This window comes from Macrobrachium nipponense, chromosome 28 (assembly GCF_015104395.2).
Source record: "Macrobrachium nipponense isolate FS-2020 chromosome 28, ASM1510439v2, whole genome shotgun sequence".
Lineage (NCBI taxonomy): Eukaryota > Metazoa > Arthropoda > Malacostraca > Decapoda > Palaemonidae > Macrobrachium > Macrobrachium nipponense.
The window spans coordinates 47,868,308-47,894,425 of NC_087217.1; the positions used below are offsets into that span (position 1 = coordinate 47,868,308).

The 26,118-nt window shown below is 40.5% G+C and overlaps 2 protein-coding genes across 6 annotated transcripts in view; one reads left to right on the forward strand and one right to left on the reverse strand.

Moving 5' to 3' along the window:
* Window positions 1–8,829, reverse strand: part of LOC135201729 (sister chromatid cohesion protein PDS5 homolog B-B-like) — a 97,152-nt gene extending 88,323 nt beyond the window's left edge. Inside the window, exon 1 of one of the 3 annotated variants that reach the window (XM_064230934.1) lies at window positions 8,648–8,829. Coding sequence is in view for 2 of the 3 variants with exons in the window: in XM_064230932.1 (XP_064087002.1) it covers window positions 7,680–7,685 (6 nt within the window). In the remaining variant the exon portion in view is untranslated. Of the gene's footprint in view, window positions 1–7,679; window positions 7,820–8,647 lie in introns of those variants that run through there. The other 2 variants (XM_064230932.1, XM_064230933.1) reach the window with 2 other exon arrangements.
* An 8,418-nt stretch (window positions 8,830–17,247) lies between these two features.
* LOC135201731 (RNA-binding protein cabeza-like) overlaps window positions 17,248–26,118 on the forward strand; it is a 45,632-nt gene continuing 36,761 nt past the window's right edge. For 2 of the 3 annotated variants that reach the window (XM_064230939.1, XM_064230941.1), the window contains exon 1: window positions 17,249–17,424. In XM_064230939.1, coding sequence (XP_064087009.1) covers window positions 17,412–17,424 — 13 coding nt within the window. In that variant the 5' untranslated portion in view covers window positions 17,249–17,411. Of the gene's footprint in view, window positions 17,425–26,118 lie in introns of all 3 variants that reach the window. The other variant, XM_064230940.1, reaches the window with a different exon arrangement.

Sequence of the window (26,118 nt, forward strand, 5' to 3'; positions counted from 1 at the left end):
TCGATCCCTGTCCTGCAGCAACTGCGAGCGGGAGCTCGCCAGGACCATCCAATCGTCGAGATACCTCAGAAGACGTATCCCGTGCGAAGGCCCAAGCAGCACACCAGCGTGAACACTCTCGTGAACACCTGTGGGGCGGTTGAGAGACCGAAGCAAATGCCCGAATTGGTACACCGTCCCGTCGAAGATGAAGCGGAGGTACTTTCTGGAGGACTGATGGATGGTTATTTGGAAATACGCATCCTTCAGGTCCACTGAAAGCATGAAGTCGTTCTCCCCTGATGGAGTCCAGCACGGAACGTGCCGTCTCCATCTTGAACCGAGTCTGGCGAACAAATCGGTTCAGGGAGAGAGATCTATCACCGGGCGCCAGCCCCCCGATGCCGTTTTCCACTAAGAAAAGGCGGCTGTAAAAGCCCGGTGACCGATCCACTACGACTTTCTACAGCTCGTTTGGGTCAGCATGGTCTTGATCTCCTGCCGAAGAGCGTCGTCCTTTGAGGATCCAGAACATATGTCTGCAGATGGACCGGGTTGGAGGTGAGGGGTGGCCGAGATTCGAAGGGTAGTAGATATCCCTCCCGAAGGACGTCTACTATCCAGGTCTCGGCACCGTAGCGCTGCCAAGTTGCCCAAATGGCTCGCCAGGGCACCCCCCCACCCCCCACTTCCAGGCAGCATGGTGAGGGGGTAACGCCCGTCCCTAGCGTTTCCCACCTCGCTTCGACTTCTTCCCTTAGCACCTCCTCGGGGAAAGGAGGGCTGGGAGGAGGGCTGGTTACGGCCTCCTTTACCAGAAGTTGAAGCAGGAAGAGTCTTTCCCTCGGGGCTTCGATGGAGCAGCCGTCTTAGCAGCCGAGGAAGCGCTAGCTAAACTCTTAGGCTTAGCCGCAGATGTACGAGGTTGCCCAGAAACCTTCGTAACTGCCTGGTGAACCAGACGGTCACTGTCATCAGTGGCGCCGTCTTTCCACCGCAGCGTCCACCATCTCTCCAGGAAAGAGAGCGGAGGAACTCTTCATTTGGTCCGTTACGTAGTCCATTTACCGCTTCAACCCTTCCCGCCCCCTTGGCTACTCGTGTAAGGACAGCGTCCCTACGACGGAGAACCAAGTTGGCCCACAGGTTTGCCGTCTGATGGGCGAGGTAGGAGATGGCCCTACCTCCAGACTGGCACAGTCTCCTGAAGTCGGGGTCGTCTTCGAGGGCAGCGCCCCCGGCGTCGGCCGCACCTTGGATACTGTGAGGGACCACAGATCCAACCAAGAGACTGCCTGGAAAGCTGCCATAGCGGTAGCTTCCAGGCCCATGCCTCCTGCTGCGAGAACCACAGGTTCTCCGACAGGAGCTGCTGCAGGGACACACCTGGAGTTAGCCTAGCTAGCTCCGGGTTAACCTGTTTGGGCGGTATTGGATCTACTGATGGCACGTAGAACTTCCGCTGTCGCTGCAGAGGAGGAGGAAGTAGCTTGGAAGACCGTCCTGACTTAAGTGAGTCCTCTCGTCCTGAGACGAAATTCTCCACCTGGTCAAGGACTGAGTCTGCAAGCTCCGATCGCGGCAGTCCCACCGTCAATTTGGGTTCCCTCTTCGGCCCCAAAATGACTCGAGCCGGGACGTGGGCTCAGATGGTGGTAGCGGCGATCCTTCCCCCAGGTCGTTGTGCTGACGAATCAGCGCAATAACCTGGGCAAAGTTCCTCTGGATCTCAGGAGTCACAGCGTCCTGAGGAGTAGGACCGTCCAGTCCCTCCAACAGGAGCAGCTCTCGAGACCCTCCTCCTTCAGAAGGAGGAACAGCAACAGACCCCTGACGGTCGCCTCCAACCACTTGCGCGTACGACCTGGCTGGTCCTAAAAACCATGCCTGGTTCGTGCGGCGTCGTGGCGGGATCGTGAGCGGCGCACCTCTCACGATCACTCCTAGGTACCTCGCTCTTCCCGGTGTAGCCCGAGGAAGTTGAAGGTATAGGAGAGACAGACCTGACGCTCCCCCCCCGTTCGCTGGCAGGACCAGCGTACGTGGGGGGCTGTAGCCGATCACCAACCCGCGGTGGGGATCGTACTGCAGGCCTGGTCGTGCCGCTCACCTGTGGCGAGCGGCTCGACTGAGCACGTCGACCCCGATCTCGTGCGTCAGAACGATGCTGCTGCTGGCCACCGTCTCCGTCCGGTCCCTGTGGGAGCGGCGGTCAGGTGATCTGCAGAGCTCGCTTTCCGCGGTGAGACCGGTGAGCGTCCTCACGGCACGTCAAACCGCTGGTACCAGCCGAAGCTGGTGCCGTTGGGTCGAGGGGACCTCTTCTCAGCCTCAACCCGTGGCCGGTCAGAGACCGTCACGTCAACCCGAGGTACCGGCTGGTCGCTACGAGAGCGGCCGCTGGCCTGGCGAGCGTCACTTGCGCGACTCTCGACAGTCTTCTGCTCCGTGCCTCTGTCGTGACGGTGAGCAAGCTCAGGCGTCTTGACGTTGGCTGCACGGTCGCCCGAAGGAGACCGTACACTCGGACCTTCTCGCGAGCGAGAAGTCGAGCCGGTACCTGACTTAGCAGCAGTGCTACTAAGACCAGGCGCGGATGTACCGGCAGTAGCCAGCACATCCTTGGGTCCCCGTCTTCTTCTTCTTCTCAGAAGAGGAGACGGGCCCCGTTCCCGAGGGAACAGGAGGACCAGCAGAAAGCACCCCCCGTCACGCCCAGAGCGAGACGGGCCCTTCGAAGGTCCCGTAGGAGCCTTCTTAGGGGGGGAGGAGGCAGCCTTCTTCTTCTTCGGCTTGGAAGCCTTAGAAGTCGAAGGGGAAGAGGCGGCAACAGACGACGAAGAAGACGATGAAGACGACGACGACATCTTCCTCTTCTTCTTCCTCTTCTTCGTCAGCTCTCTCAGGACGGACGTCAGGTCTTCCATCCACGGAAAAGTCGGGCCAATTGCCGAAGCAACACGCCCCGACTGATCCTGTCCGGAAAGACCTGAGACCGGTGCAGCACCTCCATGACGAGACGCGACGTGGGCAGGGGCAGGCACGGCAGGAGCGGCAGGAACATCAGCAGCAGGACCAGCACCATCAGGACCAGCACCAGCAGGACCAGCACCAGCAGGACCAGCAGCAGCAGGACCAGCACCAATAGGACCAGCACCAGCAGGACCAGCACCAGCAGCAACATCAACATTAGAGTCCCGCACCGCGCGCTTCGTAGGAGCGGCGCGAGGGGCTGGGCCAGCAACACTCGCTGCAGGTACGGCAGGTACGGCAGCATAGTCCGGCGTCACAGGCCTCTCCATCTCGGCCAAACTCATCATTGGGACGGGCGGTAGATCCAGGGCGAACTTTTGGGGCAGCGAAAGTCGGGCGTCGGCAGCACATAAAACCCAGTGGCGGCGGCACGCCCCTCTTAGGTACGCAGCGATCGGCATTTGAATGACGCCGTTGGAGTCACTGACGCAATGTGTTGCGTATACACCACATGAGGAGGGGCGGCGTACGCTGGTGTTGACACAGTATTGGTCGTTGTTGTAACCACACCATGAGTTACCACTGCCGACCCCGCTAGCCGTTGAATCAAGCCCTGGATACTGGGGGCGCCCTGCAGTCCCAACGACGCCCACACCTGTCCAAGGTCGTCACTCACAGAAGGCACACCTGAGGGAGGAACAGTCGGGTCAGTTAGAGGGGCACCCATCACGCCTGGGGGAGGACGAACCCCACCCAGAGCGGACGGAAGACCCCGAATACAATTGCACATCCGGGTATCGGGCACCCTCCTCCACACTCGACGGATCGAGTGAGGAGAAGGACTCCGAAACCCCCCCCGCAGGGGAAGGCGCAAATCGTGGGGGCTGAGCTGGAGGCAGGGATGAACGAGGTATCTGTCACCAAAGGAGTCGCTGGAGAGCTTTCCGACGACTCCTTGGTCGACCTACGCCTCTTCCTACCCTCGTACAGCACCGCACTGCGCCTCTGGTACCAATTTACACAGACATTACAATTGGTTTCGGCTTCGGGAGCACTCTCGCCCCCGAGACACCCGAAAAAACATAACTCATGAGGATCAAGATATCTGGGTAAAGAGCGGAATCCGCCGCATTTACGCCCCTCCAGCCCGGGACACACTCTACGGGCAGCTGGTGGGCGCGGCGAAAGCTCTTCTTGATCCATGATTAATTAATCTTCACTCAATGAAAAAATGAAAACAGAGTACTTACAATTTCATTCAAGACCACAAACAAACCAGTCAGAAGAAATTGTAACATCCAAAGCACACGACGAAAATAGCGGGCAGAGCGATGACGAACAACGTCCTGTCACACCGGCCGAAAGCAAAGTGATTCTTCACCGCCCGGGCGCGCGGGCGCGCGCACGACCGACAAGCAGTTAACTACCGTTCTCCCCTTGTTCGAAGCTTACGACCGTCCCAGCTGCCGCTAGTTACCTTCCTATTGTTAAAGGACCGAGGGTTTGTATTACGTATCGGAACAAACTATATTTATTGACCTTCAAATTCTATCTTCTCCCTTAAAGCTATAGCATTGAAATTTTGAATATAACTTAGAAAGACATTATAGAACTATAGAATCTTCCCCTTATATCTAATTTTTGTTTCTTTTTTCTACATTTTTTCCTGATTTATAGGGTTTATTTTTTTATAATGAAAAAATTCATATCTAGCAAAAAAAAATTACTTTTAGAAAAAAAACTCTACAGTTAATTAGAGGTCTACATCAGATCTCTATATGGCAGTAATCCCAGATCTCAATATTAAGTATCAAGGGAGGAGATAGAATTTGAAAAATGGTTACTTTTCCAGATAAATCGCACTGGCGTTACAAAACCGAAGGTCAGAGGCAAAAATCACATGCAGTTTGATGTCCCAAGTCACCTTATTAAGAGATATGAATGTCAAATTCTTGTCCTTAAAAAATGGCATTAGCTGGCCGGCGCCCTTAATATCACAATTTATCAAAATTAATCCACTTCAAATACATCCTGCAATACCCATTTTGCTCCTACACTTAACCCCTTCGCCACTGGCCTGCTACATTGCTGCTAATGCTTGCATACCGCATGAGACCCCCTGTCGACCGCGAGTATCAATCATTACTTGCTCCCACTAAATTTTATGTTATTCATATTTTTCCTTCATATTCTTATGTGAAAACATTGTGTGTATGGATATCAATGAATATTTTTTACCCCATTGTCAAAAAATTACAAAAAATATAGTAAGAATATCGGAAAAAATAGGAATATTTAGTAGAAAAAGTAATTGCAGAAGTAGGAACTGTTATAAAGTAGTAGAAATAGCAGTAAAGTAATAGAAATAAAGTAGCAGAAAAAGTAGTAAAGTAGTAGTAAAATAGTAGTAGTGGTAATAGCAGTACTAGTTTTCTTACTGAAACAGTTATTCCTAGGTTTCATACAGAAACAGCATATACATCAATGAATGTTTAGGCAGCTGGTAATAATAATAATAATAATAATAATAAAACAGTAATAATAGTAATAATAATAATAATAATGATAAAAAAGCAACAGCATCTCGTGACCAATACGTATATACATATGGGGCAGTTTATTCACCCCCATTATCATTTGCAAGCTATAAAAAATACATCTCATCACAAGTAACAGGCCTCCATAGAAGTCCTTTCACCTTACGCTTTCCTGTTGAATGAAAGTACTACTCTGCCCGAGCATTCATCCATTCACACAATTTGTCAATTACATCACCACAAAAAAGGAAAAAAAATGCATCACGTAAGCAGATGAAATCTGGTGTATAAGCAGGAATCCCATTGCCACCCTCCGTGAATCAGGGGGGGGTGGGTCTGGGCGCAAGTCATAAGATGGATCAGTTATGAAACTGCCAGCCTTCATCGACAAAAGGTTTCAATGTCTTCCAACACTCGTTGTCACTGTCAACCTCTAAAAAATTATCACTATAATCATCATCTGATAGATTTGGCAGGTACTCAGACCCTGACTCTGAAACACTCATCTGACATGATACTGAAAAAAAAACAAAAAAAAAAAAAAAAATAACTGCAATCAAAAGGGGAAAAAGATTTGGAATTCAAATCTACATGGTTTACGGACAAAATCGTAATCATCCTTCTCAGATAATAGCCTGAGGCGCACTGGTATATGTTGGCCAGTACCCCTCCTAATATCCCATATGAAAATGACGTCACGACGTCCATCGGACGCTCATTGGTTAGAATGAATTGTGGGTGGAGCTTCAGCACCTCTCTCGTACACAATACTGTGTCTGGAAACCATCCAAGCTAAAGAAAACGCTTTGCTTTTCGAGGAGGGATGAAAGACGTACACGCGTACGTCCCGGTCTTTTATTACTGTACCGTAAAAGACGTACATGTGTACGTCCCAGTGCTGAAGGGGTTAACAGTTATTTATATTCTGTCCTTATGTATGATCACCAATAAACCATAACATGGAGAAATAAACTTCCATAACTTCCTTACAATAAAGTGTCTAGGCCAATATTCTGTGATCATTCTACAGAAAAGCCCTACCGGGGATAAGTTTAGCAACAGCCCCTGAGGGATGAATGTAACACAAACAAAAGACAAAATTTTTTGTATCATCTCATTGTACTGCTGTACAATAAAACTGAAAACTACTAGAGGCTACCGCGCCCATCTGGTTCAGCAACTACCTAGCAATTTACGGGCAAAATGGACCCCGTGTTTGGTACCAGCCCCTTGGAGATGAACATAAAAACAAAAACAAAAGTTGGTAAAAACATGAACAAAAGTATTTAAATATCATAAAAGAAGACAAACATAAGGCAGAATAGGTATATTCCTGTTGGCAAATGGCAGGAATCAGGTAGGAATTTGTTAATAAACGATAAGCCATCTCCATGTAGAGCTCTTCTGTAGGATTACCTGTCCTGTGATAGAGGGGCTGACTTTGATTTTACAGAACTGGCCACTAGACATGCTCTGGTTCAGCAAATAAGCTGGTAATTGCCAAAATTTTTAAATGCGCCTCAGCCTAGCCTATAGTAGGGTGTGATTATTTGACTGTTTAGCTGGCATACAAATGTTAACAGTAACCCTTGATAGGTTTAACTTTACTTGCCCTTCAGTGAATTGGGACAACCTGGAGTTTGCCTGGTCATCAAAATGAGGCCAATCAGGCCTAGTAGCTCAACACTGATAGCTAAATTAATAAAATAACCTAGCCTAGCACCACATAAAATACTCAGATTAAACCCTAATCCTGTAAAAATTAAAAGTTACCTCACTCATCAGTTCAAGTGTGAAATGTAAAAGGAATTTCACCAGCGACAAGCCTACTCTAGGCGCACACAAATAGGTAGGTAGTAAACCAGGGGGTGAAAAATATAATTTCAGTTGATAAACCAGACTCCCTGTAGCTAGACTAAGGTCTTCATAAACAAAATTAACTGTACAAATACCAAATTAACAAGACTGGCTTAAGTCTGAAATGTATATTACGAAATTCACAAAATACCGGCCTAGTTTAGTCTTACCAAAACAAACCAAGGGCGAAAATAGCTACAGTATTGGAGTCCCTAAATCAAACTCTCATCCAAGGGTAGTCCAACCTGCAATAAACTGCCTACGACCCTTAATAAACAAAATGAATACAAAAAGCTTGGTTCTGTATCAACTCGATAACAGTACTAAACCCACAGGCATCGTTAAAAGGCAAAGACCAGAAGCTTCTAATGACGAAATGCCTCCTCCATCATCATCCTTCGAAGGAGAGAATTTTGCAACGGTAAGCCAATTCCGTAAACAATAACCAACCCCCCCCCCCTTAAAAAAACAACAGAATGTCACATAAATCGTGCGCATTTTTCCTCGGCCCAACGGGAGGAACAATTCTGGACTGAAATATATAATTTAAATAAACCTCTCGACCATTTTCATACAGCAGGAACTCAAATTGTGAGAAAAGACTCGAGATTAGAAGTACCTAATTGTAAACCCATTTCGTCCCAAGCAAATCGTCCTGCTAAACCGAAGCTGAAGATGCCTCATCTCGCCCTATTTTCTATATAATCGTCAATTGCCGTAAATGAAGCCCCAAATGGTTTATTTCCATAGCAACCATTTGCAAAGACCATCATTTATTCATAAAGGAAAAGGAGCAGAGTGAAGGTTTATAAGTAGAAGGGTTCAAGGTACGGACGACCCAAAAGGCAGTTGCAGCTTCATCTCGCCCCGACTTTCTTTGGTCGTTATTTGCTGGAAATTGAGCCACAAAGGCGACACTTTAGTAGCCATCATTTGCGAGGACACTTTTTATTCGTTAGGGAAAAGGAGCAAACTGAAGGTTTAAAAGTAGAAGGGTTCAAGGAACGGAGGTTTCCCGAAGCAGCACCACCACCAGCAGCTGCCTCATCTCGCCCTAACTTTCTCTCATCGTCATTTGTCGAAAATGAGCCCCTAAATGATGTAGTTCCCCGGTCGTCATTCGCGAGGACCGACATTTATTCGTTGGGGAAAAGTAGCGGACTGAGGGTTTAAGTAGCAGGGTTCAAGGAACGGGCGAAGGATGTTCCGTATTAATAGTTTTGTTGTGCAAGAGATGGCTCTGACGATCACCACCACAAGTGTCACCACCGTCGTATTCAACTTTCTCGCCGCCAACTCACCCTTTTCCGTGAAAATTGTAGCGTCTGTCCTTTGTGTTTGCTGCGACGTAAGATCACATATCAAAATGACGCGGGGCGGGGTCCGAATTCATCTAAAATATCACTATCCAAAGGTAATATGGCGCGAAAACGTGCCCCAACACCGCTCCTTTCTTCTTAGTTCGACGGGACGTCAACAGATGGCGATAGTGAAAAATTGATATTATTCGCCCTCTTTTATTTTCGAGGATTTTTACTAGGCAATACAACGCTATTGTAAACATTAAAAAAACAGACATATAATTATCAGTATAATTTATGGTAATCATAAGAAAATTTATTACCTCCCCACCCAGAAAACACAATCTGTTTCCTCAAGCGCATTAAGAACTCGCCAAATCGCAAATGTAAACAGAGGATATAGTTTCCTCTGTCACCAATAGATGACTCTGTTAGAGCCCCGCCAAAATTCAAATAAACAAACTTCCCTCCTATGTCCTACGTAGTAACAAAACGCCGTTCTTTTTTCATTCGTTTTATCGCCGAATGTTAATGTCTGCGATTTAAGCCAAAACTAATACGGTTACCTTTAGAAGCACGAAAATTTTTAAAAATTTTAAACTACGATTTTACGCTGGTATTATAAGCATATGATTTTGATACATGATGATCACGTTCTACTAAAATGAGTACTATATATATAAAGGGCAGCGACTGACTGAATTTTTAGGTTCATGTAAGAGCATTCTCTTTCATGAGATAATGGTATCTTGATGAGATTAAGAAAGTTTGTTCTTAAGAAAATCTTCGTTCTGCTTTTCGGTATATCATTTTAAAGGATGTTAAGGTCAAGATTATTCTTAAAGTTTTGTATTTATTATTTATTTTTGTTGTTGAAAAGTAAACATTATGTTTAAAATTGTATTGTGTAAGGAAATTTGGCTGGTTTGGTATGAAACTTAGTATGGTGTGCCTCTGTGCGTGTGTGATATTTACATAAGAAAACAAATGTAGTTTTAAAGTTTCTCGAATGAAAGATGGAGGTGTGATAAAGAGAAAAAGACGTTGCAGACTGGTAAAGGAATATCAGAGTAACTGTAAGATAACAAGTAAATATAGGAAGATTAGATATAAATAGAGATAAATTTATCCAAAAGACAGATAACGTATTTAGTTCGTGTTAGTGTTTGGGAGCAATGAAGACTGAATAATAAAGTAGACGATGCGTTGTTGTACCATCTTTTCCTATGTAGGAACGTGGGAAGAAGTATGGGAAAGCGAAATGGAGGAATTAGAAGAGGTACAGTGCAGAATCACAAAACTATTAAATACACCACATTGGGGCTAAAAGATGACAATCAGAATGTAACACCAGCTATGAACAGATTTGTTAAGCAGGAAACATTTTAATGACTACAGAAGAAATGGAATTCGATATGTAGTCAGTTGAAATACCGTAGAAATACTGAAACATTATATGAAAAAAGCTTGAAAGTTAAATATGAGACAGGTTATCATAGAAATCGAAAAGAATGTACATTAAAAAGGAGATGACTAAGGGGTAAACAGAAGAATCAGGGTTATGAGAGAAAGTAACGATGTGATGGGAATAAATAAAGTAAAAATAACATGCAGCACTCCAAGATAAAGAAAAACGAAAACACGACTTGTGAATTTCATGAAAAATGGTTACTTTTCCAGATAAATCGCACTGGCGTTACAAAACCGAAGGTCAGAGGCAAAAATCACATGCAGTTTGATGTCCCAAGTCACCTTATTAAGTGATATGAATGTCAAATTCTTGTCCTTAAAAAATGGCATTAGCTGGCCGGCGCCCTTAATATCACAATTTATCAAAATTAATCCACTTCAAATACATCCTGCAATACCCATTTTGCTCCTACACTTAACAGTTATTTATATTCTGTCCTTATGTATGATCACCAATAAACCATAACATGGAGAAATAAACTTCCATAACTTCCTTACAATAAAGTGTCTAGGCCAATATTCTGTGATCATTCTACAGAAAAGCCCTACCGGGGATAAGTTTAGCAACAGCCCCTGAGGGATGAATGTAACACAAACAAAAGACAAAATTTTTTGTATCATCTCATTGTACTGCTGTACAATAAAACTGAAAACTACTAGAGGCTACCGCGCCCATCTGGTTCAGCAACTACCTAGCAATTTACGGGCAAAATGGACCCCGTGTTTGGTACCAGCCCCTTGGAGATGAACATAAAAACAAAAACAAAAGTTGGTAAAAACATGAACAAAAGTATTTAAATATCAAGATTATTCTTAAAGTTTTGTATTTATTATTTATTTTTGTTGTTGAAAAGTAAACATTATGTTTAAAATTGTATTGTGTAAGGAAATTTGGCTGGTTTGGTATGAAACTTAGTATGGTGTGCCTCTGTGCGTGTGTGATATTTACATAAGAAAACAAATGTAGTTTTAAAGTTTCTCGAATGAAAGATGGAGGTGTGATAAAGAGAAAAAGACGTTGCAGACTGGTAAAGGAATATCAGAGTAACTGTAAGATAACAAGTAAATATAGGAAGATTAGATATAAATAGAGATAAATTTATCCAAAAGACAGATAACGTATTTAGTTCGTATTAGTATTTGGGAGCAATGAAGACTGTAATAATACAAGTAAGACGAGCGATTGTTTGTACCATCTTTTCCTATGTAGGAACGTGGGAAGAAGTATGGGAAAGCGAAATGGAGGAATTAGAAGAGGTACAGTGCAGAATCACAAAACTATTAAATACACCACATTGGGGCTAAAAGATGACAATCAGAATGTAACACCAGCTATGAACAGATTTGTTAAGCAGGAAACATTTTAATGACTACAGAAGAAATGGAATTCGATATGTAGTCAGTTGAAATACCGTAGAAATACTGAAACATTATATGAAAAAAGCTTGAAAGGTAAATATGAGACAGGTTATCATAGAAATCGAAAAGAATGTACATTAAAAAGGAGATGACTAAGGGGTAAACAGAAGAATCAGGGTTATGAGAGAAAGTAACGATGTGATGGGAATAAATAAAGTAAAAATAACATGCAGCACTCCAAGATAAAGAAAAACGAAAACACGACTTGTGAATTTCATGGGGTAGAAGGAGAAACACAATATATATATGATATAATATATATATATAGATATCTATAGTAATATAATTATATATTTATAGTATATATTATATATATAGATTAATATATATATGATTCCAAGAGGCTTTTGTGGGTGAACATTTTAAAGGATAAACAGAAAATCTTTTAAGTAGAGCCTTTTTGTTAGCCATACACTGAATGTAATATTTTATCTTGTAAAGAAGTTAAGATAATAAACGCGGAAACTCTCACGAAAGAAGTAGCAAGATTCACAACGACGAGTATGGAATGATCTGTAGTGAAAAGGAAAGTTGTGAACTATATATATATATATATATATTATATATATATATATATATATATATATATATATATATATATATATATATAAAGACAGAATCCACGAAAGAAAAAGAAATGACGGAGTTCTGCAAGGCCTTTCGGCTTCTTATCCTTTACCTAGCAGACTTTCCTTCGTGGATTTTGTCTTTATTTATATAATTCATCACTTTCCAGATGTATGTGATATATATATTAAATCAGGAATGTAGTACACAGTAAAATGAAAGTGTCGTCAAGTTAGACTGGACTAAAGGAGAATAAACTTTCCCCAGGTATTAACTCTTTACACTTTCTTTCGTGATTATTCCATCAGTTACAGAAGAGATACAATAGACTTGTGGGAAAATTGTGGCCCATTTTTTTTCTCACAATCTGTAATAAATATTCCTGAAGTATCAAAATAAAGTGTTCTTTATTTCGAAGGTCTAAATATAAATATCTCCATTTTTTTCACAGGGTTATAGTCTCCGCAGGGGGTTAGCATCTTCAGTGCACCTCATGGGGTGCACTGTAGGCAATACTAAAGGTTTTTTGCAGCGTCCTCCCGACGTCGAGTGTAAACACTTTCATTCCTTTTACTGCACCTCTTTTCCTATTGCTAGTCACCCTCTCCTAGCAATTATTTCAAAGTGCAACTGCTTTGAGGTTTTCCTCCTGTTACACCTTTCAAATCCACCTAGTCTCAATTTCCATTCCAGCACTGAATGACCTCATAGTTCCCAGTGCTTGGCTTTAACTGCATATTTTATTCCATGATTCCTACAGGGTTAGTACGCGCTTTCTACTATATGATAAATTTTGAAACATATTTTGAGAACAGTGTCTCGAAGTGCTTATGTTCGTGACGTCACCTCACGGCTCATTATCATGAGACTTTTAAAACCGAATAAAGAAAATTATGTAGACTATTATTATCCATCATTGTCACTTCCTTCGAAAGTGACCAATAATACACGAGGCTGGCTTCGAGAGCAAGCAGTCACCACCACATTCGTCCTTTAACTTCTGGAAAATTTCCTAAAAACTCTCGTAAGCAATAAACTTGTGGGGTATCTCAACTGCTTCGTTTATACCTGCGAGCACACACCCTGTCAGTCAGTGTTTAGTCCTCTGTGGTTGAGCCACTTCACTCATATCGCCTCTACTTCGTTTCCTTTCCATTCCTCTCTCAGTTAAACCTTATTCCTCGTAATCTTTCCTGACTCAGATTAATTTCTATGACTTCCTTCTTCCCTTTCATGCAAATCCTATAACTGTATTTGGCCGCCATAGTCTATATGTTCTCTAGTTTGGCATGCGTATAGAGGCTTTGATTTTATCAATATTCTGCTGCATTCCTCCACTTTCTCTCCGATCCATATTTTCCCCGAGCTAACACTCACCTTCAGCATTTGCACCCATATCTCTTTTTTCCTTTCCCACGTTATCCTTTCATCAAGGGGTCGGTTGCCTGATGCGTTTTCTCCACTGCCTTGTATGAAAGGCATCATGCTCTACAAAACCTCTTCTCTCTATATCTTCCTTCACTTTATCTCTTCATCTAATAATTCTTTATCTCCCTCTCGATCTTCTTCTTCTAACAGGTTCTTCCATCCCAAGCCTTCTTCACTCCCTCCTCGTCATCCATCCTCAACAGATGCCCATATCATCTCAATTTTTGTACTCAGTGTGAACTTGAAAATGTACAATAGAGTACGAAAGTACTTGTTCCAAGCCCTGGGTTTCACTTGCCTTCTTACGTGGATTTTATTACATCTATCATAAAATCCATGTAAGAAAGTAAGTGAAAACGAGACTTTGAACAAATACATTCGTAGTTTATTCTATATTTTGAAGTTCATACGAAAGAAGTTGACAGAGCTTTATATACAAAAACAGAAGGGAGCGGGGTCACAGTTTATTAGTCTGGGAAGCATGTTCTTTAAACTAAAAAGACAAGGACAAAGGATCAAAACATAATCCTTCTCCAGCAGATTCCTTTTCCGATGGTCGTTGACCTTGCAGATTATCGATGACTTATCCCAGTTAATTGCATGGCTTGTCTTAAGCCAATGATTTGCAGTGCCATTATCTGTTAAGCCTCTTGAAATCGCATACTTGTGATAGGCGCATCTCACTTTCATAGTCCTTTTGATGTTTGACCAATATAAATCTTATTATATTCTTTGCAATGAATATCGTATACAACATTGTTTGGATTTGGCAGGTTATTCTTAATTACGTAGTTTATGTCTCAAAATATCATTGTTTTTAGATACTAAGGTAATATCAATAGTTTTTAAAAAGGACACTGTAGGAATGAAATTAAGATTAATTGGTAAATAGAGAATATTTTTTAGGGTCTTTGTTAAAACTGGTCAGATTGTAGGATGTAGTTTTTTTTTTTACAAAGTTCCAAAAAAATATCGAGGTAACATAATGACTCTTGTTTTCTCAGTAATTTCAAAGTCTTCCAAAAAATTCAGGAATACAAATTCTTTCGTGATTCAGTTAATATACTATATATATATACATATATATATTATATATATTATAGTTATATACGTGTATATATATATATATGTATATAAAATAATATATAAATATATATAGTACTTTATATTATATATATATAGTATATATATAAGTATATATATATAATATATATAATATATATATATATATATATATATATATACCGTATATATATATAGTATATATCATATTATAACTATATATATGTATATATATATAATATTATAATATAATATATATATATATATATATATATACGTATAATATATTATATATATATATATATATATAAATATATATTACATTATATATATATATATATATATATATAATATATACATATTATATATATAATATATATATATATATATATATATACAATAGATTGTATGTATATATCGCCGCTTTCATTCTTGTACCGTAATTAGATCCTAGCAATTATCTGATTATATTTGTGGTTAGCATTTACTCTTACAGCCTAATTCTTGCAAACATTCACTTCCAATCTCCTTCTTTTGCAGTCCTTTTCAGTCTTTCACTAGAATTTAGAAATTCTTTCTTTCCAGTCAATTATCAAAGGTACATTCACAATCGCCTTCCAACAGGCATTCTGACACGGCTACACATTTCCGACTTGTAGTGCTATCCTGTGAATTCCTAACAGCCGCAGAGTCATCGACGCCGCATAGTAGGCGCATACCTCTCTTCCCATCGGTTGACTCCAGTCTTCTATAAGGCTTTCGTGCAGGCCTCCCTTTCGTTGTAACTTGTAAGGTATCATAATGACTCACCATCACGAACCATGCTATCTGCAGCGTACCTTATAGACACTGCGTTCAGCATAGATAGACGTCTGCTTTTCATCTTCTTCATTTCTTTATATTTCATTTGCAATATGGGAAATATTTTAGCGAGAAAATAGTTTGCGATAAATGTTTGATCCCCGCACCCTTTTCCTGGTTTAAATCTGTCTTTGTTGCACGTCCGCATATTTTTTAAGTGTCTTTACTTCTCGTTTTTATTATCGTTATCATTATTAAACCCATTAGTTTTTGTATTCCTCCATTCGTTTGTTTTTATTCCTTGTTTGTTCCCATCTTTTCTCTAGAATTTGAATTTAGCTAATTTTCGTGCATCTCCATCTACTCCATCTATACTTCCTTCTTATCTGTAACTCTCATGATTATCACAAACATGTTTACATGAAGAACTGCTCTTATCTCAGTGAAGCAATAACATCTTATCTTTGTCCTCACTCAAATAAAAAACAGATATAGTGCCTTACCTCTGACTAATTCCCTTAACGAACACGGTCATGAATCTATCATTTTTATTATTTCTATAAACAGATAATAATAATTTAGCATTTCCTGCAAGCAAGACTCTCTTTCAACCTATCATCCACTGTGTTCTTGGTCACTCTTCCTTTAACTGTGCAAAGGGTAAAATAATCCTTCAAATTGTCTGGATATGATGCAACGCTCTTTTAAAACGCCTAATACAATATTTAAATAAGTGGTATTGGTTATACTTTGATAAGGAATGAAGAAACATCAGGTGATAGCTGGACTCTAACAAAATGAAGACTTCATAAACTATCAAATATTAAACTATCACATTATAGTTTACTCTGTCAATTTTATCCGAAGTAAAAACTCATAGCAGGATTAGGCACTTAACACTGGCCAAGTCAAATCCGGCTCGTCTGCGTCTCTCGTTTGGTTTACGGGACTGTATTTTCAAATAGTACACAATGAGCAGTAATTCTCGATGAAGCCATACATTTTATATGTATGATCACTGCAGTTGTTGACCAGACCTGTGTATCTTCTCCAGTTATTTCCCTTTAAACTCTTATTCATTTAAACAATTTCGCTCCTTTCTCACGCAGCCATTTTATCATGTACGCTAGAAGCTTTCTTGACTCACTGACATTTATTTTACAAAGTATGTTTTAGGAAAGTACATCCATTTAATTGTTAAAATAATAATTAAGAAATCTTTATTATTATACTGGCGATTTTACTGTTTTTTATTTATTGTCGTCTTTTATATGGCCATGGTATTTGTAGATATGTTTTTCCACGTACACAAGATACGAGAGAGAGAGAAATAACAAAATGACGACAGAAACAAATAAATAGTTAAACATGCGGGGAGATCGATGACGGTGTAACGATTTCCCCCTTAAAATTTTATATTCACTTCCTTCGTCTGATTTGGTTACTGTAAAGCGTATAAGGAATGCTTTCCTAACTCTGTCCTTTACTGAGAAATTAATTGAAATTTAACAGTTTTAATAAAACTTCATTGTGATTCAAACTCAATTTTAAGATTTTTATTATTGCAAAAATTTCAAAATGCCATCGAAATATGTATATAGAAAGAAAACAGCTAAGGTTTATTTATAATAAGGGAATAAACATTGTCTATTGACATGCATGGTAGTGCGCGATAATTATCGGAATTGCAGTTATAATAAAATAAAGTATACCACTTGTACATGCTTCCACTTCAGATGAAAGTATCTTTATGAAATTATAAAATAAATCATAATATAATCACTCGATTAGGAGGAGAGCAGTATTAATAGAACTGAGTTGGCCAACACAAAACGATAATATGGCAACTGTCACGTTTTAGGGTGGAGAGATCAGTCGTGGCGTCTCTTGAAGAAGAAGCTTCTCTTACGTGTTTTGTAGTCTTGATAGATTTGTTTTGTCAAAGTAACGTATTCTCCGCCGTAAGAAGAGGAGGAACGCTTACGTAAAATATAAAAGAGCTCAGAAGGGAGCTACGATGGGGGATACACGTAAGTTTGAAGTTGGCTTCGTTATTTTACGAAATAAAAATTAAGGTTGAGCCGCATTGCTTAGTTTCGTGCGGCAGCCATTTTGTTTCTGGGCCGTCCCCCCCGATGTCATATGCTTTTATTAAATTTTAGAGGCTAATTTTAATGTATTTTATTTATCTAACATTGTCTCTAGGTTCCATGGAATACTTTTACTTGTCTGTTTCCGAGATTTGACGCATTTAAAAAATTAAATGCGTTTATATGCGACTTCCTGTCTGCCGCGTGTCACCCCAATGCCATAGGCCTAAAGCGTAGGTCCTATGTTAATCATCTTTATGGATGAAGGAGGCTAGTTCTTTTAATATTTAGGGGATGACGATTAACTTTATTATATTAATTTTTCTATTTGTTGTAGGTTTTTTTTCTGGTGGGCTTTGCGTTAGTCGAGTCCCACCGGTTTACGTAAACCCGACGATATTCGTCGACCGTAACCGTCGGAAAAAATGCACCAAAATCGTTTTTGGTTTCACTTTATTTTTCTAATGCAGTTTTATCATATGAAACTACGTTCATCATTATAGGTATGTTCCAACGTTCCCAGAATTTTATAAATTGAATTTGAATTTATTAGTAGGTATGAAGTCCATCTGCCATCTTACGATCGCCCACAATTAACGTTTTAATTTTTTTTCGTAATGTTTTAAAAGAATTGGATACAATAATATTAAGGCGAAATAAATTTATGAAAAATCTTCAGGTTAGTAGGGACCACAGTAGCAATGCCAAAAAATGGTCTGCGTGACCCGTTTCAAAATTTTCCGGTGTAGATCTAGGGTACCTGTCCCAGGCGGCCCAAACCAGGGGCCAGTACTAAACACAGCGAAATACATTGGACGCCCCAATCCTTAGTGGATGTCGTATCCACGGTTACGTTTCTTGCAGGGTAATTCTAAAGAATAGTTCTGCACGAACTGCAAGGAACGTAACCTCGGATACGACATCCACTAAGGATTGGGGCGTACAGATCCGGGGACGAGCGATTTTCGCGGGAAAAATATCTGAGAACGTTTATTGCCCTTTTTTGTAATTGCCCCAGTAAAAAAAAAAGCCTAAAAAACATCAAACGGTAATGGGGGGACCCATTGGGAAACCGGGGTTTTTGGGTGGGGGAAGCGGCGAACGTAACTCTCAATTCCCGGTTATGAGGCCCAGAACTGTGGCACTTAATGCAAAAATTTGACCCCTTACTCTGCATTCAAGGTTGACGTAGGCTAGGCTAGGCTAAGACCACTTACATTGCAAAACTTTAGAACGGCTAGCCTACATGTAAAACTTCTAGACTAGGCTACCACTAACCGACATAGGCTCCGACCCCTTACTCTGCATTCAAGGTTGACGTAGGCTAGGCTATCTACCACTAACCGACATTATATTATCCGCATTTTTAAAGATTCTTGGCAGGCGAGACATGTTCTGGCAAGAGGTAATATTGCGCTGCGCGCGCTAACCACAGAGCTTACAGTAGGCCGTGGCGGAACGGCGCTACGCGCCTTATCCGCATTTTTAAAGATTCTTGGCAGGCGAGACATGTTCTGGCAAGAGGTAATATTGCGCTGCGCGCGCTAACCACAGAGGTTACAGTGAATTAGCCACAGTACATACAAAAAACCACGACTAGCCTATTTCTCCCCACCATAACTGTAACATTGAACACCTTCATCGTTCATCACGGCCTTACTGTTCGAACACGTGCTCCGGTACAGGCTTCGAACTAACCGAAACAGTACTGTTTCGAACACGTGCTTCGGTACTGGCTTCGAACTAACCCAAACACTAGTTTGAAGGCTAACAAACATTAATATACACTTACCCTTATTCACATTTCAAAGTCGCTGCTGTCTGACGACCATGAAGGGGTTAGAAGAAGGCCTCAGTCTCGGCCTCTTTGGAACGGGTGAGGGATCTCGTGTCTTGCTGGTAGAAGGTCCTGGCCTTATTGTTTCGGGCGGGAAATCCAATTTGAGATGGGGGATGTCGGGCGGCTTTTTGAGCGGGTAGATACGTTTGATTAATTTCAGGAACGCCCGAAATGGACACGGAACATCTTGTAGATACCGCTTCTGATACAGTACGTAGAAAAATAGCTTTCGTAAAGTTCTTTCTGCGTACCGTGTCTCGGTAGCGCAGCGTCCAGGTCCGTTTAAGTGGAAGCACGCCACTAACTAAGTAGCGAATTCTATAGTGTTCGTGTGTACATTCGGGTCGTCAGGGCTAACAAAGTTAATCGCTGTGGTTCACGACATTATGCGCAAAATAATGACTCCCGGACTTTGCTGTACGACTTCCAGCAATCAGATGATTGTGGTTTCTGGAAGTACGTTTTCAAGCAACACCGGGATCAGAGTTTCGGCAGATCGGTCGGGAACCACCTTGAAAAAGGTCTCACGTGTCTGCCGGTCAATGCCACCGAACACCCAAGATCCGTCTACCTTTCGGCCACGGTTGTACTTCCGTTTCCCAAATTTAGATTCGTCGATCTCAACAATATGACCAGGACCACCGATTTTCTTATTATCAGCACACAAGGATTTGGCAACATACATCTCTACAAAAATTAATACAATCGACCATGGTGTTCGGCGCTAAGGGCATAATCAAATCTGTGACAACACACTGTGGGATCTTCTTTGTGAAGCAAAATATTAATATAATAATTGTCTCAAGAGACAAACGCGACTTTTCAAAAAACGATCCGTGGCCGAAACTGATACCTTCTTACCACACTTATCCTTTTGTACATCGCCACATGTATATCGCTTGGCCCGTGGCCTCGCTAGGTCCCATGTTTCATAAATCGTCGGTTCGCTGTGTTGCATGATGTGCATTCCCCCGAATAGTCCCCAAGTAGCCCTTCCCTATATAGCCACTTCATAAATTCGTCCGTGTTTCTTAAAAACTCGAGAAGGATACCAATAAACAAATTTGTATATTGATCAAACTGGTCAGCAGTAACACTTTTCGGAAACAATACGGAATGAGTTCTATCCATGGCGGCGGTGTAGAACAGAAAGGGCAAATTTTGTGACTGCAGGTATGATTGTCTGATTCATATTCATGGGACACGTTTTTATTGGTTGGGAGGAAGTTAATCCATGTCCCTTGGGAATGACCTGGGTCAACCTGATACAGGATTGGTTTGGTTTAAAATTTCCCGCGTTGGGGGCGGGCCGACGTACAGCGCCTGTCCGCGGCCAACTCAAGAACTACGGGAGCTCGGACCGCCGTGTCAGCCTTCACATCAAGTGGGTACTTTGAAAAATATTAGTTTCACGGGAAATATCGGCGGATGGTATTTTGGCGTAAAATAGTCGGATAAGTGACTTTTCTGGTATATATTGGAATTCTGGACAACTTTTATTCTATGCATTTTGTTATTTGGAGTAATGGTTCTGGAATTGTCAGATCTGTCCCTGGATCTGCGAACTACCCTATTACTTAAAGTTCTTGTTCAGTAAGTAAAATAACATACGAAAACGTCAATTGCCATAGTCAAGGCCATCGCGGATTGCTTCTGTAGAAATACCTCATAAGTATTCATACATATGTATACGTGCATATATTTATACATACGGTAAAACACCGCATGGACTGGCCAACTCACCGACGATCATGGCTGGATGGACACCCTTGGTAAAAGTACTTATAACACGTCCTGACACTGGAGATGGTCATCAGTCACGAGTTGGTGAGAGACTTGAGTTAAAGACTACTCTCCTTTCTAAGTAAGTATTTTCTCCAAAGTTAGAATTTAAGGCCATATTTTAAGCTTTAACCCCCGGAAGACTCGGTAAATTTGAATGGCGGGTGGTACGTACGTAGCTAAAATTGATACGCTGATCCGCACGGGTTACTCACAATTAATTAATTGTAGGTTATTGTTAATATCTTTATTACTTACTATTTTCACTTCAAATAAAATTGCAAGTTCAAGGCAGAACCTTTCTATATGAAATGGATACCTTATAAATTGTATTATTTCCTTCTCTATATTTTTTCTAGATTTTCCTTTATTATTCAAATTTGGTCAATATTCTCAGCGTTAGTGAAGACAAATTTTGTATCCTAATTTCATGAATTACTGCTTGACCAATTTACGTAAACTCAATGCTATAATATTCCAAATTTACATGTCATTCAGGGGAAAGCAAAAGCAGATGGATATACAACATTTGCAGAACATTTTAAGAGTATAATTCATAACTAAACACACTGGCACTCGACTCAAAACACCGCTGAACGTACTATGTGAAATATGCCTTGTTCAGTAACAGCACAAACAAGTACAGGCGGCCCTCGGTTAGCGGCAGGGGTTCCGTTCCTGGCCACCGACGCCAAGCGATTTTCGACGCTGAGCGATTTTAAAGCCTACGGCCGCCGCACACCTTCTTTCGAAACTCTAGACCAGTCAAAGGCGCTGTAATCCCACAACGGCGCAATAAGTAAAATTATATTTATGCAGTATAGTACTATAGAAATTACTGTACAGTACATGTGGGTGTCTAGAGTATGTAAAGATATAATAAAGTTTATACAGTGTACAGGTAGCTGTAGTGTTCAGGTTACGATCATTAGTTTTACGATAGTTCGATTTTATGAGAGATCAATTTACAATGGTCTAACTTTATCCATCTTCTAGTTACATAAGTTCAATAACAGCAAAAGAGAATGATGAAAGTATGGTGTTAACGTTATACTCGTTGCGTGAACGTGTACAGCCATGAACAACCGAACGAGAAACTTTTTTTTTTTTCTAAGTACAACCGAACTGGATAACATCTGTTTGGCTTGTATTTCGATCATCGTACTACAGTGCAACATTACCGTATTTGTTATAAATGGCGTTATGTATAGAATAGAAACTGAGATATCTTAATGTAATAACTTTATTCGCTATAGATCAGAGATCAATATAGATTAAAGATCAATCGGGAAATATACAGTTAAATTTAAACCTAGTTATAACTGAAGCTGAGAAAACTGTTCAAGCTGCTAATGACTATATCGTACATCGACAACAAGGATAAACTGCAGTAAACGTCTGCCATAACACACAACTAGATAAAATTGGGATAAAATCATTTTAATCAAAACTACTGTGCTTGAAAGAACACATTTTACCTGTTTGGTTTCACGCCGATATAAGATAAATAGCGTAAGTTCGTATTACGATGATATAAAGGATTACGTATTGCGAACGGAATCACGTAATTTTTACGCATAAACATGCCGCCAACGTAACTCTGTTAACGAAAAAAATAGTAGTTCACATTCACGAGACATATTCAATAAATATTTCCACCTAAAAACACGCTGTATATGGAAAAATAACTTTGTCTCATATAAGTCAAGTATATAGATATTCGTTTATGCTAACTAGAGCAAGAGCATTCGCTCAGAATTGCGTTATGGTGAAACAGACTCGTATCATCAGCTGATTTCAAACCACAACATTGGCCGCTCCGCGGAATACTGGCTTAAGTTTGCCGTAGTATTTTAAAATACAATAATATGAGAATACATACAATATTCTTGGATACAGTGAAATAATGTATAACTTTTTAAAGGATTTATGGAAAAGATGCGTAATTAATAAAATAACACAATGCATTTTTCGGAACTGGCAGACAAAAACGAACATGAAAAACCATCCCCTTACAACGTGGAGCCTAGTTACAAAGGCTGCCTTAATTTGTATCTTATTTCTGTACAAAAATGAAAATACCTTTACGCAATACGTTTTCATACACATTTTAAACATAAAAGCATAAACATTTGAAAAATCGACACATCGATCGCTAAATTTGCACTTTTTTTTTTTAACGATATTTTTCGGAAGAGCGGCAGACGGCGGCATACAAGAACGAACTTGAAAAAAACATCGTAGTCGATAAGGTTGAAGGGGAGTTTCAAAAGCTGCCTTTTTATCATATTTCTGCACAGAAAATAAAAAGAAAATACCCTATTCGTAGTACATTTTCATACAACATTTTAAAACATAAAAGCATAAACATTTATAAATCGACACATCGATGGCTAATTTGCACTTTTTTTAAAATCGACATTTTCGGAAGAGCAGCAGGCGGCGGCTTACAAGAAAGAACATGAAAAAAACGTCGTATTTGATAACGTGAATGGGCAATTTCAAAAGCTGCCTTTGTATCATATTTCTGTACAGAAATAAAAATGCCTTTCACGTAATACATTTTCATACACATTTTAAACAAAAGCATGAACACTTATGAATCGACACATCGGTAAGGTCGATAACTTGAAGGGGAGTTTCAAAAGCTGCCTTTTTATCATATTTCTGCACAGAAATAAAAATACCCTATTCGTAGTACATTTTCATATACATTTTAAACTTAGAAGCATAAACATTTATAAAATCGACACATCGATGGCTAATTTGCACTTTTTTTAAATCGATATTTTCGGAAGAGAGCGGCAGGCGGGGGGCGGCTTACAGAAAGAACATGAAAAAACATCGTATTTGATAACGTGAAGGGCAGTTTCAAAGCTGCCTTTGTATCATATTTCTGTACAGAAATAATAATGCCTTTCACGTAATACATTTCATACACATTTTAAACAAAAGCATGAACATTTATTAATCGACACATCCATAGCTAAATTTGCACTTATGTAACTCGATATTTTCGGCATAGAACAGCGTCAGAGGCATATATTTTACCCTAATACCTACGTAATAACTCTCCATAAAATTTGTTAATATAATTTGCATAACCTTTATGGTCTGAACGGCATTTCTACATATGTATGAACTCGTTAGACAACGGCGCTAGCGGCGCTGTTAACTGAAATTTGTGCCGTAAAGATACCTTTAAAATGCCTTATTTTTTAATGAATATTTTTGACAACCGCCGTAAAACCGATTCGCCGTTGAGTGATTGCGCCGTTAACCGCGGGCCGCTGTATTGGTATATATATACATATATAGATATATTTTTTATATTAATAATATAATATATATTATATATTAAATATATATATATATATAATATATAACACATATATATATATATATATAGGGTAGATCACCACGGCAGGCCAACCAGGCCACCTACATTCAACGCTTGCCACCCTCCGAAAAAGTACATTATTACGCGTCCTGACACCCGAGATGGGCATCAGTCGCGACTTGTTGTTGGTGAGAAACGGAGCTAAAGACCTCTACTCTCCTCTCGAAGTAAGTATTTTCTCCAAAGTTAGAAATTAAGGCCAAATTTTAAGATTTCAACAGAGGTTACTGAAAATGGCGCCCACGGCAGTGGAAATCTCACCAAAACGCTTTATTAATTTTTACTTACAACTAAAAATGTTTCGAAGATTGACGCCATCTCGATGTTTACGGAGTCGCTTGTGTCAACAAACTTTCCATTTCCTGTGATAAATCCGCACACCACTTGTACCCCACAGACGCTGGAGCACTTTTATCACAACAATCGAAACACGATTTATCACACAACAGCCCAGGAGTAAACAGCTGTTTGGTAGAGATGACGAGAAGCGTGCTCTTAGCTAATATTTAAATAAGTAGTAAAACATCAATATTTTACATATTTATGATGATTAATTTGAAAATATTCGTTATTGAAAAAGTAACTCGACTCTGACTCAAATTTAAGTAATTATTTTTCTGAATTAGAACGTTCTTTTAAGTTTGTATTATGACGTCACGAAATCTTGACTTTCGTACCTATTGTAAATAATTGCTATACTCAACTGTCATTGCAGAACAGTTTACCAGTTATTCATGCAGATTGTTATCAGCTATACATGTAATTGTTATAATCGTAATGCGCATATATATCTTTATTATTTACTTTTTGGATATATGAAGATGTTTTACTGCTGGATTATCGCCGTAGTGTGACGCAATCGTTTTCGTCCATCGGGCCTCTGTCTGTTTTCGCACCATAAGAAATTATGGGGCCGAATTTGCAATGACCAGAAAGTCGTTAAAAGAGGAAAGTTAGCATTGAGGGGCATATGTTTTGACTGAGAAAAATACAAATTTATTCAATAGCTAGCTTGTAAAAAATACTTGGTTATAAAAACTTGATTGACAACTAAGCAGCATGTCTACTATGGGTTTCAGAGACAGTGCAAGCACGTTTTTGGGCAATACCTATTTCTGTAACGAACACTTGTAACAGAACGAGATTTTGCTACAGTGCATTACACCCAGTGCCGTAATTTATAAGGGTATCGTGAATCACTAATCGTAAAGAATAACGACACTTGTCCTTGTACCAAGAGACAAAAACTCCATTATGCAGAAAATGGATACGAACACGCGTATAAAGCTCCACCTACCCTCTCCCCCCCCCCCCCCCCCCCACCCCCCCCCCCCCCCTCCCCCCCCCCCCTCCACCGCCATCCCTTTTCTTCTTCGTTCTCTCTCTCTCTCTCCTCTCTCTCTCTCTCTCTCTCTCTCTCTCTCTCTCTCTCTCTCTCTCTGTGTTGCCATTCGGTATGTGTTGACCCTCCAAACTGGGTATAAGACTACACAAAACGTTGAAATTGGTGAAATTAGGCTATGTATTGGAAGTATATATACATAAATATTAAAGCAGTTTTATCATTATTGCATTACCATGACAACTAGAATTCATGGAAACAGTTTATAAT